The 12,939-nt window shown below is 50.2% G+C and overlaps 1 protein-coding gene across 1 annotated transcript in view; it reads right to left on the bottom strand.

The window, feature by feature from the left end:
- The window catches only part of STRIP2 (striatin interacting protein 2), a 64,638-nt gene that overhangs the window by 46,549 nt on the left and 5,150 nt on the right, over positions 1–12,939 (bottom strand). Inside the window, exons 2-3 of the mRNA XM_024193101.1 lie at positions 8,513–8,582; positions 2,130–2,204 (exon numbers count right to left, since the gene is read on the bottom strand). Of these exons, the coding sequence (XP_024048869.1) occupies positions 2,130–2,204; positions 8,513–8,582 (145 nt within the window). The remainder of the gene's footprint in view (positions 1–2,129; positions 2,205–8,512; positions 8,583–12,939) is intronic.

Genomic DNA, 12,939 nt, shown 5'->3' with positions numbered 1-12,939 from the left:
GCCAGTAGGGACGCGTTAGTGCTGCGCGTCAGGCTTCCGTTCCCGACGGCCCCTGACTCATTGCGTAACCGTGGGCCATTCGCTCGCTAGCTCTGTGCTTCGGTTCCCCCGCTCTGCGAAACGGGGACGATACGGACCCACGTCGGCAGGGGAGCGGTGAGAATTCACATCTGAAGATCGAGGGGACCCTTAGAGGCGCTGGGATCTTCTGTAGAGGCAAAGATGCTGGGACGCTCCTCACGGACGAGAGCAGCGCACGTTTCTCTTTGTTTAGTCTGCTCTGTTACAACCTTTCATATTTATATCCCCCCCGTTACCGCAGTATCTGAGCACCTGGCAACTTTTAGTGCAGCGGTTCTCCAGCTTATCTGATCGGGCCCCTGTGTGTGTCTGGAGTCGTTTAGGGGTGATTCGTCGATATCACTTTTCACAGCCGACTTAGCACCCCCTTGCCACCCTTACTTCTGCGCTGCTGCTGCCACCCCGGGGCCGACAGCCGGAGCCGCGCCCCGGTGAGCAATTGTGGGGGGTGGGGTGGGAGGAGAAGAGAGCCCGCAGGTGGTGGGGCTCCGGCTCTCCCCTTTATCCCTGCCTCCCAGGTGTGCACACCCTTCTGCACGAGCCCCAGCCACCCAGGACTGACCGCACACAGCTCACGCCTCCTTTGACACACTCCCGCACCTCCGAAAGCCAGAGCTGGGCCAAGGTGACAGCCAGCTGGGGAGCCGCTGACCCTCCATCTGCCCTGGGCAGGGGGGCTCGGGACACAGGCCGGGGGCTGCTCTGGGGCCCCCCACCCTGGGCAGGTGGAGGGTCTGCAGCTCCCCACAGCTCCATGGGCTGCTCTTACCCTTGGGGGGGAAAAAGAGGGGCAGGGGGCTGGGCCCATGGCGAAAAGTGGATGGGCCATGGCCCCTTGGCCCCTCCTGTTCCAGCGCTCCTGCCCCCACCCACATTTGTTGTGATAGGTTATTGTTAAGGCTGTGTGTCTGTCACACGGGTCACAGATTCGGTGACTTTCCCAGCAGCCAGTGCGGCTGGCTGAACAGTCGGGCAGCCCCTGGGCCAGCTGCAGCAGTTTGGGTGTGTCGGAGGGATGGTGGGGGGGGCTCAGGGCTGGGGTACGGCGCAGCGCTTACCTCGGGGGAGGGGAGGCTCCCTGGAAGCGGCCAGCATGACCCTGCAACTCCTGACGTAGGTGGAGGGGCCAGGGGGCTCTGCGCGCTGTCCCTGCCTGCCGGCACTGCCCCCGCAGCTCCCATTATAATAGAATATATGGAGATATCCTATCTCCTAGAACTGGAAGGGACCTCGAAAGGTCATCGAGTCCAGCCCCCTGCCTTCACTAGCAGGATCAAGTACTGATTTTGCCCCAGATCCCTAAGTGGCCCCCTCAAGGACTGAACTCTCAACCCTGGGTTTAGCAGGCCAACGCTCAAACCACTGAGCTATCCTTCCCCCCCACATTGGGTGCGGTTCCCAGCCAATGGGAGCTGTGGAACCGGAGCTTGGCGGGAGCTGTGCACGGAGCCCCTCACTGGCCTTGACCTCCCTCTAGGAGCTGCAGGGACATGTGGAGCCAGCCGGGGTCCCGGGCAGCGTGTGGCTGCCCACCCACCCCCAGCACCAGTGGGGGTCCCAGGCCCCCCCCAGCACCTGTTGTACCCCCAGACCGCCCCCTCCCCGCCATAGAGCACCTGCGGGCCCCCAGCCCAAGGTTTAGTTATGGGTAAATAGTACAAACCGTGGACAGGTCACGGACCGTGAAGTTTTGTTTACTGCCCGTGACCTGTCCATGACTTTTACTAAAAATACCATGACTAAAACGTAGCCTTAGTTATTGTGACATCTGATGAACTTCCGCTGGTTCCTTACAGCTGGGCTCACAGGGAAAGTCATTTTATAGGCCAGTTCTCACAGCCCCACCTCAAACCCTGAGTCAGTCCAGACACCAAAGGCGCAATGTACGGCCCCAACCCTGCAAAACTCAATTGGCACGAGAAGCACCTCTCCCGTCTGGGCAGTCCCACTGAGCTCCGTTCACCCAGGTCAGGGCTCCTCATGAGGCCAGGTCTGCAGGGTTGGGACCCGTCTTGCCACATGAGATGCAATCGCCCGGACTGGGATACCTTGAGTTTGAAAATCCTCTTCGAAGCACTTCCTGTTGATGGTGAACTCCGGCTCTTCCGTGTAGCTGTACAGTTCTATTGGGGAAGACACACAAAAAAAGGCTTGAAAGCAGGCGTAGCACTTAGAGACAGAGCGCCCCACGTACCAGCTCCAGTGCCTGACTTCTCAAAAGGGCACCTCAGGGCCCATCTACTCCTTTGAGCAAACACGTGGGAACTGGACGCCTAAATTAACTAGATTGGCCTGGTGGAAAGCGCTGGACTGAGACTCAAGAGACCCTAGATTCTATTCCAAGCTCTGCTCCTGGCCTGCGGGGTGACCTTACGCAGGTCGCGTCCCCACTCTGAGCCTCAGTTTCCCCATCTGTAACATGTAGATAATGATCCTGACCTCCTCTATAAAGCACTTTGAGATCCATGGATGAAAACTGCTATATAAGAGCGAGGTATTATTATTATTAATAGGCTTTTCTACCACCACCATGTACCTTAACTACACCCCTGTGAGGTAAGGAAGTATTATCCCCATTTTACAGATGGAAAATGGAAGGACAGAAATGTGCCTTTCCCCAAGGAGACAGTCTGTGGAAGAACCAGGAACAGAATCCAGATCTCCCAATCCTCAGGCCAGTTCCTTAATGAGACACGCATCCTTCCTCTCTCACTTAGGTGCCTAAAGTTTAAAAATCATGCTCACAGTGTCAATGAAAACAATGCAGCCAGGGTGAGGATAAGACACGGTGGGTGGGTTTAGGTAGCTCTGACTGAGCCTGGAATATACTTTGTTCACTTTAATGTCACACTATTAAAGTGGGGGATCCATAATTACTGCTAAGCTAAAAAAATAATCCAATACACATAAGCAAAGACCCACTGAATGTGTGCACCAGCACCACTGCCGTTTGCTATAACGGCATTTTAAAATCTAATTGACTTAACACCATTTATGCCACTTGTTTACTTTTTTGCATTTCCCCATTTCTAATCAATTACACCCTCAGGTTCTCGGTCACTAGCCCAGGGGAGTTGCTGGCACTGCGGGGAATGTTTCCTCAGGATTAGTTTGGAAGTTATTTCTATTGCCGTTGAGTTTTGTAGCGAAAGGGGCCACAAAAGTCTGGGGATAGATAGACATAACGATGATTTATCTTACAAGAAGAATGAGGATCCGAATCCCCATTGTGCAGGGTAGTGAAACTGAGAGTGTGTCACGACTGGGACGTGGGCAGTCGGGCAGGACTAGCAGTCAGGCTTAGTGGCTGGAGCAGGAGCAGGCGTCAGAAGCCAAGCTAGGGGTCAGACACAGAGTCAAACCAGGAGTTGAACCAGTGACGAGGACTAAAGCCAGGAGTTAGAGCCAAAGTCCGAAGCAGAGAACAAGAGTGAGGTCCGTTGTAGCATCAAGCCAGGTACCACCAGGCTGCAGCGAGAGCTTCCTGGAACTCCCTCCGTGCCTAAATAATGCTCCTGGAGCAATCAGAGGTCACGGGGGTGCTGCCATTGGCTATTCTGTAAGAGGCACGTCCTGTGTTGCTTATTCCCCTCTGGTTTATAGTGCATGGATCACCGCTATGCCGTGGCTGCCAGGGTGGAAGTGTTCATCACCTGAAGCCCTACAGACTCCGGTTCTACTCGGCTGGACCCTTAGAGGCAGAGACAATCCTGCTTCAAGGAACTTGCAGTGTACATTAAAACCAAGTCACTCAGGCCTTGTCTACACCACACAGTCAGCATTCGTCGACCACACAGTGGAGAGTGACATTCGACAACGCTCCTCCCGCCGATTTAACTCTCCTGCCACACCGACAAAATAAAACCACCTCGACGAGAGGCCGGGAGCGTTTTGCGACACAGTTAGATCAACGCAATGTCAGTGTAGACACTGCGCTTGGTTATATCGCCGTAAATGGCCTCCAAGAGGTGTCTCACAATGCCCAACCTGTATGTGGGGTCAAATCTGACCCAACAGTCTCCTTCTACAGGAAAACCCAATGTGAACTGCAGGAGGTGGGTGCTTCGATCTATAATTCATGACATTACGAGAGTGAAGGGAACCCTTTTACAGACTTTGTCCTACGGGACAAACTCTGATGTTTCACCGGCGCCTCCCGACCCGCTATCACTTTTGCGCTAAATCATCAAGTTGCGATGCCGCAGAATGACATTTCACGGGCTCCAAAAGCCATTTTGGTACCGCAAGCACTTGAGAAGCCGAACACCACTCTGGAAAAAATCGACATGGGCCTGATTCCCGATATTCACGAGATAAGGGTGAAAACTCCAGGAATGTCAAGTAATCGTGGGTTTGGGATCACACAAAGGACAGCCAGGAGAACTACTTTCTCCTCTCTCCAGCGGTGGAAGGACACCTCACTGACAAAATGTGCTGCAACTCCGTCTGCACCAGCAGATCCTCTGCTTAGAAGAGCTAAAAATAGTGACCCCTTTACAGTTTGCTGGCAAGAGTATGCTCCAGACCCCCTGACAATTACACTGCAGAAACAGCCAGAGTCATTCCCCTTGTAAGAACACAGGGTCCGACCTGTGCTTAACTCCCTCACCCCCCACTTATCCTGACCACAGAGCAGGAAACTGTGCAGCGATAAGGGGAACAACAGCTGAGTAAAGTAATTCCTGCCCTGGAAACAAACACCAAACGACCTAACCCTCCTGCTGCTTGTTACCAGCCGCCCTGAGGATTATTCTGAGCACCCTGCCAGCTCGGCTTGGGGTTTGGAACGCGGGTGTGATAAAGCCACTGAGCGAAACGCTGACACGAAACACCGATACGCTCGGAGTCGGCATGTTCTAGTCATAAGGGCACGGCATGCGGCTCGGAGCTTAGGTTCAGCTCAGACAGACCCCCAACAAGAGAGGGACCAGGAACGGGACAGGAAGCCTTTCACTTTTCAGCCCAAGCTGACGGTGGTCAAAAGTTGTTACCAGCTGATAGCTATTCAGTAGCCTATGGAAGTGAGCGGATGAGTTTCGCAGTCTAGATCGCAATCCCTGTCCTCAGCATCTTTCCGGTCAACAGGCCAAGGGTTCAGTAGGAAATGACCTTGAGATCTTTCTGAGCAGGCAGATGTGACGGGTTCGGTCACAAAGACCCACCTTGGGACTCTTACCTGATGTGCTGAGACTACCTCTGAGCCCGTTTTCTCTGCCAGCTGGGGCCTTCAGAACCCTGCCTTGTTGAGCCAGACACGCAGGCCTGCTGCAACACAGACCCATGCCCCCAAAGCTGCAAACTTATCTGAAAACAGCTTAAGAAGTGCTCCTGGCTCCAGCACCCAGCTCCCAATGGGATCCAAACCCCAGATAAATCCGTTTTACTCTGTATAAAGCTTATACAGCAGGGTCTCAAACACGCAGCCCGCGGAGTTATTTGCTACGGCCCGCCACGCTCCCTGCGCCCCCCCCCCGCCCGCCCCCGCTATTTCCTGCGGTTGCCAAGCTCCCCTCACCCGCTGCCCCCCGTGCGCCGCGTCCCAGCTCCTCTGCCAACCTCCAGGCGCTTCGCGCTGCCAGACAGCTGTTTGGCGGTGCTTAGCGCTTTCCAGGAGGGAGGGGGGAGGAGCGGGGAGCCGCGCGCTCAGGGGAGGAGGCGGAGAAGAGGCGGGGCAGGGATTTGGGGAAGGGGATGGAATAGGGGCAGGGAGGGGGCGGAGCCTCGTTAATGGGGTGGAGTGGGGGCGGGGCCAGGGGCAGTGAGGCGGGGGTGTCAGTGATGCGGCCCTCAGGCCAATGTACTAGTCCTCATGTGACCCTCGTGGTCATTTGAGTTTGAGATCCCTGTTATACAGGGTAAACTCATAAATTGTCCGCCCTTTATAACACTGATAGAGATATGCACAGCTGTTTGCTCACCCAGGTATTAATCACTTACTCTGGGTTAATTAATAAGCAAAAGTGATTTTATTAAGCCTAAAAAGTAGGATTTAAGTGGTTCCAAGTATTAACAGACAGAACAAAGTAAGTTACCAAGCAAAATAAAACAAAACACGCAAGTCTAAGCCTAATACATTAAGAAACTGATTACAGATGAAACCTCACCCTCAGAGATGTTCCAATAAGCTTCTTTCACAGACTAGACTCCTTTCTAGTCTGGGCCCAATCCTTTCCCCTGGTACAGCCCTTGTTAGTTCCAGCAGGCGTCTCAGATGAAAAGCAGGGGATTCCACATGACTGGGAGGCCTTTGTTCTGTTCCACCCCCCTTTATAGCTTTGGCACAAGGCAGGAATCCTTTGTCTCTCTCTGGGTTCCCACCCCTCCTTCTAAATGGAAAAGCATCAGATTAAAGATGGATTCCAGTACCAGGTGACATGGTCACATGTCCTGTGAGCCCTCCTCCATTCCTCCAGGACTGGCCTGCACATATGCAGTGGAGGCTTGCAAGTAAACAAAGCCATCTACAGTCAATTGTCCTAGTCAACGGGAGCCATCAAGCTTCCAAACCACCATTAATGGCCCCCACTTTGCATAATTACCACAGGACCTCAGAGTTATATTTCATATTCCTAGTTTCAGATGCTAGAGTGATACATTCATACAAATAGGATGACCACACTTAGTAGATTATAAGCTTTGTAATGATACCTCACAAAAGGCCTTTTGCATAAAGCATATTCCAGTTATGTCATATTTCCACAAACATATGGAGTGCAACGTCACAGCAGCGTGGGTAAATATTTGAGAGGGATGGTGCAGAGAGGTTTCCACTGCCTGTGCTGTACTCGGTCTCCCTGAGCTCCTCCAGTTCTTGGAGAGTACTTTGGAGCAGTCCTCTGAAGCTATCCTGAGACCTTACTCCCCGGCGAGGAAGTGACCGCCATTAATTACTCAATACCGTCTCCGATTCTAGGTAACTATTTGGGACGTCCTCAACCTATTGCTTATGTCTGTGTGTGCTTAAATCTAATAAATTGTAGTTTTAGATAAGAAAACGCTTACTTGTATTCAAGTTTCAACAGACAGAATTGCTGCGTTCCCACTGATTTATTCCTGACAGTGTCTGGAGTGAAACAGTTACGTTGCCACTGCTTTGGGTTTTGAAAACCCTGGGTAACATCCCCTCTCCAGTGTTTAAAGACAGAGCTAATTAGACTCAACTCTGGGTCTGGCTGCACTACGAGGCTTTTAGCGACACAGTTGTGCTGCTACAGCCGTGCCGCGAAAAGCCGCAGCGTAGCTGCTGTTTGTCGGCAGGAGAGAGCTCAAGGCTGTGTGCATCACGGAAGAAAGGAAAGCTGGTTTATTGGCTGTTCGTGTATGCCCACCTCTGGACTATCCCAAAAGAGGATCCAACCCTGTTCCAGATGCAAGGAGTAAGGGCGACAAGGAAGCTGCACAGATCCACTCACATGAACACTCAAGTTACGATGGAGGCAGATCTCTTGCTCAAAACTTTCCCGGGCAAAATTAACACTCCCCACCATTCAAGGCCGCTCAGGCCCCGTCTGGCAGGCCCATCGATACAGACACCAGTGAGAAGAGGCAATACCAACCCTCTTTCCCTGTGAGAGAGCCTGAAAGGGGGGTTTTAACGTGATCCGACATCGAATGAACCCGGTTTACACGTCGGTCAGGGGAGGTGTTGCCTGAGACAAGGAAGGTGACCACCACTTTAGAAGTGAGCTCAGAGTGCATCTATGCATCACCACGGTTTCTGTTCAGTGATTATGAGAGGCGAATCACTGCTAAGCAGGTCTAGGGGCTATGCCTTAGACTTGCTGTCAGGACAGTGGTGAAAGAAAGACAACGCAGAGGCTGCACGGGCAGCGAGGTTTCCTGCTACCCAGTGAAATCACTCAAGATCTGGGTTAAGCAGCGGAACCTCAGAACAGGGCAGAAGCGGCAGCGAGCACCCAACAGAGGCAGCCCGTGACCAGCGGCAGCGTCAACAGCCAGTTGCAGACGTTCACAGCTACCACAGACACACTGCTCAACATCCGCTCCCAGGGGCGGAAGGTGAATCCTTGCGAACACACCTCTGAACTCTGGGTCTTTGCTAACCCAACCCAGCCAGCTGGGAGCTGTTTTATTAGAACTGCCTTCACCAGGAGCTTTAAGGTTTGCCGTGTGACATATTTCACTCCCCAACCTCAACTACAGCAGTTAGGTAGTTCTTGTTCCACCCCAGAAGTGGATGCATTTCCGTGAAGAGTGACGTAATTCCTCTCTGCTGTGCATGACTTGTAAAGCCCTTTGGAATGAAAGGCACGCTATAAATATAAGATGATATTATTAAATATCTATCTCCGACTGAACCTGTCTTATTCTGCCAGTGATTTTATACCCAATGGATGCCGACTTCAATAGCTCAGTAAAACCAATGTGCGGCAAAAGTCTCCTCTCACCTCCATTTTTCGCACGTCTTTACCTGATAATTCAGCAGCATAGCCGTCGGCATCCCCGTACTCAAACTCCACATTGGGGCAGTCCACTGAGCCCTGGGGGGAAGAGAGATTCCTTTGTCAATACAAAGACAGGAAACCGAGGGGCTTGTCTCGCACGTCCAGAAGAAATGGAACAATCACAGTCGATACACATACACACAGACTGCGCAGGCAGCCCAGCAAAGAACCGTCTGGGTCTAACGCGGCATCTCACTTTGCTGCATCTTTTATTTAGAGCTTCAGAATATTCTGCTTAAAATAAAGAGAGCTGGAGGAGACAAGCCGTTTCCATCAGGCCCATGTAGTAGCCGTTGGGTTGTCAGGAAAAATCAAGGCAGCCCCGGGTGAGGGGCTGGGAGAACACTGGGAGGATGCCAGGGGTCTCTCGGCACATATTTCCCACACCACTGACGAAGGTTTCCATTAAGGCTTATCAGGAGCATGTCAAATTAAACCACGCCAGGGCCTTCGAATCAGGGGACAGTTACCCAAGCATACACGAGCCTCATTACTGACACCGTTCTCTGGAGCCGGCTGGAAGGACCTGCCGCCTGCTTAAAACACAGGGTCAATTGGGAAGAGCTATTTTTATCATCCTCCCAAAGCCCTGTTTGGGCACCTCTGCGGCATGACGACAGGAAGCAGGCCAGGCTTCCACTGGGCAATAGGTAGGTACCGCAGGCTCCCCCAACCTGTCGGGGAGTCTGGCTCTTACAAAAGGGACCAGGCCTTCTTTTAAATGTATCATTTCTCATCTGATCATGTTCTGACCTATGGTACAAATGCAAACACAGTTTGCTCCTAAGCAGAAAGCTCTGGTATGATACAGTGAAATGAGCGCGCCCACCCCCCCCCCTTTAAACCACCAAAGAAGAGAAAGCCCCTCATACCCATGTGGGAATCCTCAAATACACCTCTACCCCGATATAACGCGACCTGATATAACACTAATTCAGATATAACGTGGTAAAGCAGCACTCCGGTGGATCAAAGCAAATTCGATATAACGCGGTTTCACCTATAACGTGGTAAGATTTTTTGGCTCCCGAGGACAGCGTTCTATCGAGGTAGAGGTGTACACATGGAAAATCCCTTCCCAGGATGTTTTCCTGAACAGGGGCCATAGAGAAAGACCTCGATGTATGAGTAATCTCAGCAATAGGCTACTCACCGAGTGAAGTACTACTTAAGGTGAGTAGCCTATTGCTGAGATTACTACGAAGTCAGGCACTGAAGTTTTGTTGTTGTTTTTTAAAATTGTCTCACATCAGCTGATAAAGGTATATAATGAAATGAGATCTGGATAACGGAAGTACCTAATAATAGTGACCATCTCATTTTTCTCCTCCGATTTCCCCCCACTTTTATGAAATGTGACATTATCTCTCTCTGTTTCCACAAACTATGTTCCAATAGAATTATTCAGGCATCTTTCACGTTTCCTGGGAGTCGACAAACTATCACGATGGTCATCCATCCATTCCCTTTTTCAGCCACGTAACAATGTCCCGTGGCTATATTTTGGCCTATATGGAATACAATTTCTTTGGCTACGCATGTGTCTTTACCCGATGGAAAACGTGAGATCTGAAATTGGTTATTGGGGCATGAACCTTTTGTAAATGATTATCATAAAGAAGAAAGCATGTTGGGTAAACACATGCAACGTCTCTGATGAGAGAGAGACACAACACATGGGAGAACTACAAATACTGCAAATATCAACTAAAAAGAAGTGACTTTAGAACCTGAAAACTATCAGTTGATACGTCAGGTGCAGATTAAAAAAAAAATTCCACCATTCCAAGCTAAAAACCTGTTTTAGTGTTAGAGCATGAGCGGGTGCCAGAAGTAATAGTTTGCATCATCAATATTCATAATCATGAATGACAGATAACATCTGCAGAGATGGTCAGAACAGGCCCTAATGCAAAACCCACTGATGTCAGCAACAACTCATTGACTTCAATGGGCTTTGGATCGGGCCCAAAATGAACCACCATCACCAAACGTCGTGAAGTTTTCCAAATTTTTCCTCCAAATTTTCAAATCACTTCCAATGATCGGGCATTGTATGTCCTTTCAATACACAGTAGAACCTCAGAGATACGAACACCAGAGTTATGAACTGACCAGTCAACCACACGCCCCATTTGGAACCGGAAGTATGCAATCAAGCAGCAGCAGAGACAAAAAAATAAAAACGCAAATACAGTACAGTGCTGTGTTAAACGTAAACTACTAAAAAAATAAAGGGAAAGCAGCATTTTTCTTCCGCATAGTAACGTTTCAAAGCTGTGTTAAGTCAATGTTCAGTTGTCAACGTTTGAAAGAACCATTTCATTTTGTTCAGTCACGAACAACTTCCATTCCCGAGGTGTTCGTAACTCTGAGTTTCTACTGTACCCATAATGCACAGTAAAACCCTCCTTCTCAATAAGGCCCATGGAACCATTTGTGGTTCCTAGACCGAGCCATTTTAGAACCATCATGAGCCAAACCTGAAAGTCTGGCTGAGGTCTACAAGTACCACAGGAGTAAAACTGTCCAACCCTTACCAAACTCCATAGAAGACGTACCCCGGGCGAGAATCGGCAGGTGAACTTCCAGAACGGTTAGTTTGTGTTTGAAGAAACTGAGGATGGAAAAATGAATTTATAATAGGGAGCAAGTTTCAACCCTGGTCATCTCCCCTCCATTCCACTGCCCAATAATCCCCATCAGTGGAGGAGAAGGCAGGCAGCATGACTACGTGGCTAGGCATGGACCAAATGGCAGCAGCTGAAAGTGCCAAAACGCCTGCAAAAGCCAGAAGATTTCCACAGGGAGTGAAAAGTCCCTGGGCCGAAGACCGCACAAGATGGCCTATTGTACAGGAAAGAGTAAAACTGGGAATTAGGGACTTCTGGACCCTAATCCTGGCCCTGCCACCAATTTACTGTGCAGCTTCAAGCAACTCCCCTTCTGCCTCAATGTCCCCGTCTATAAAGTGGGGATAACATCCACCCCCTTTAAATTGCATTGAGAAGACTGGTTACGCCTGTACATTTAGCGCGCTAGGTAAGTGTCACGTATTGCTGTATTCTGCCCTGGATCCATGAGAAACAAGCAAATATGAAAGACCAGTGACAGGCTTAAAATGCAAGAGCTCATGAACTCCTAGGGCTATGAATGAAGGCACTTTGTACCTTTGGGAGCCTGGCCCCCTGGCTTTCCAATGGTAAAGTGTCTTTAGCTGTAGTAGGTCACGAGGTCTCAGTTCTTACATTCACATCATTCTGATTACCAACTTACTTTATTTCCCTGTTTGAACTCCAGCATGATTTTAGCAGACATTATTTTGAGCACTGTTGGAGGTATAAGCCAATGCTTTTTAGCATCTTCACCGTAAATCCCGGCTTTCAAATGGCGTAAGCGATTCATCCCTAATTCCAGCTGCTCATAAAATATCAGGCCAAATTCAGTGAGTCTTAGGTGGGTGAAAATCCACTGAAGTCAATGGATTTTGCCTGTGATAAATCACTAAAAGGCTGAATTTGGCCAACTGCCTGTCACAATCACATTGGAGACCAAATGCGGTGGTGGTGGGTGGGGAGAAGACTGATCTGATTTGAAGATCCAGTGTCCCATTACCCATCTGTACTAGAAAGCCGACATGGGCCAGTGTAAACGCCCTCAGGACCAGTCAACATTATCAAGTACTTGTTCCGGGTTTAAAAGAAAACAAGTCAAGTCCTGCAAGGAGTATTCCTGATGTAGCTGGGATACATAGCCAGTTTTACCATCAGCTCCTGCAGAATCACAGTGGTCACAAAGCAAGTCAGCAGCTGAGCCAGAAATAGAACTGAGATGTCTCAACTCCCTGTCCCCAGCTCTGTCAGACCCGCCGTTCACACCTTTAGAGAGCCTTGACTGCACAAAGGGTACTTGCGCTACATTGATGACATCTTCATCATCTGGACCCATGGAAAAGAAGCCCTTGAGGAATTCCACCATGATTTCAATAATTTCCATCCCACCATCAACCTCAGCCTAGATCAATCCACACAAGCGGTCCATTTCCTGGACACTACTGTGCTAATAAACGATGGTCACATAAATACCACCCTGTACCGGAAACCTACTGACCGCTACACTTACCTACATGCCTCCAGCTTCCATCCAGGACACACCACACGATCCATTGTCTACAGCCAAGCTCTAAGATATAACCGTATTTGCTCCAATCCCTCAGATAGAGACAAGCACCTACAAGATCTCTATCAAGCATTCTTAAAACTACAATACCCACCTGCTGAAGTGAAAAAACAGATTGACAGAGCCAGACGAGTACCCAGAAGTCACCTCCTACAAGACAGGGCCAACAAAGAAAATAACAGAACACCACTAGCTGTCACCTTCAGCCCCCAAC

Source organism: Terrapene carolina, unplaced genomic scaffold, assembly GCF_002925995.2.
Source record: "Terrapene carolina triunguis isolate 2854851 unplaced genomic scaffold, T_m_triunguis-2.0 Scaffold68, whole genome shotgun sequence".
Lineage (NCBI taxonomy): Eukaryota > Metazoa > Chordata > Testudines > Emydidae > Terrapene > Terrapene triunguis.
Note: the sequence above shows the minus strand (reverse complement) of the source record. Positions and strands in the feature narration are given on the sequence as shown.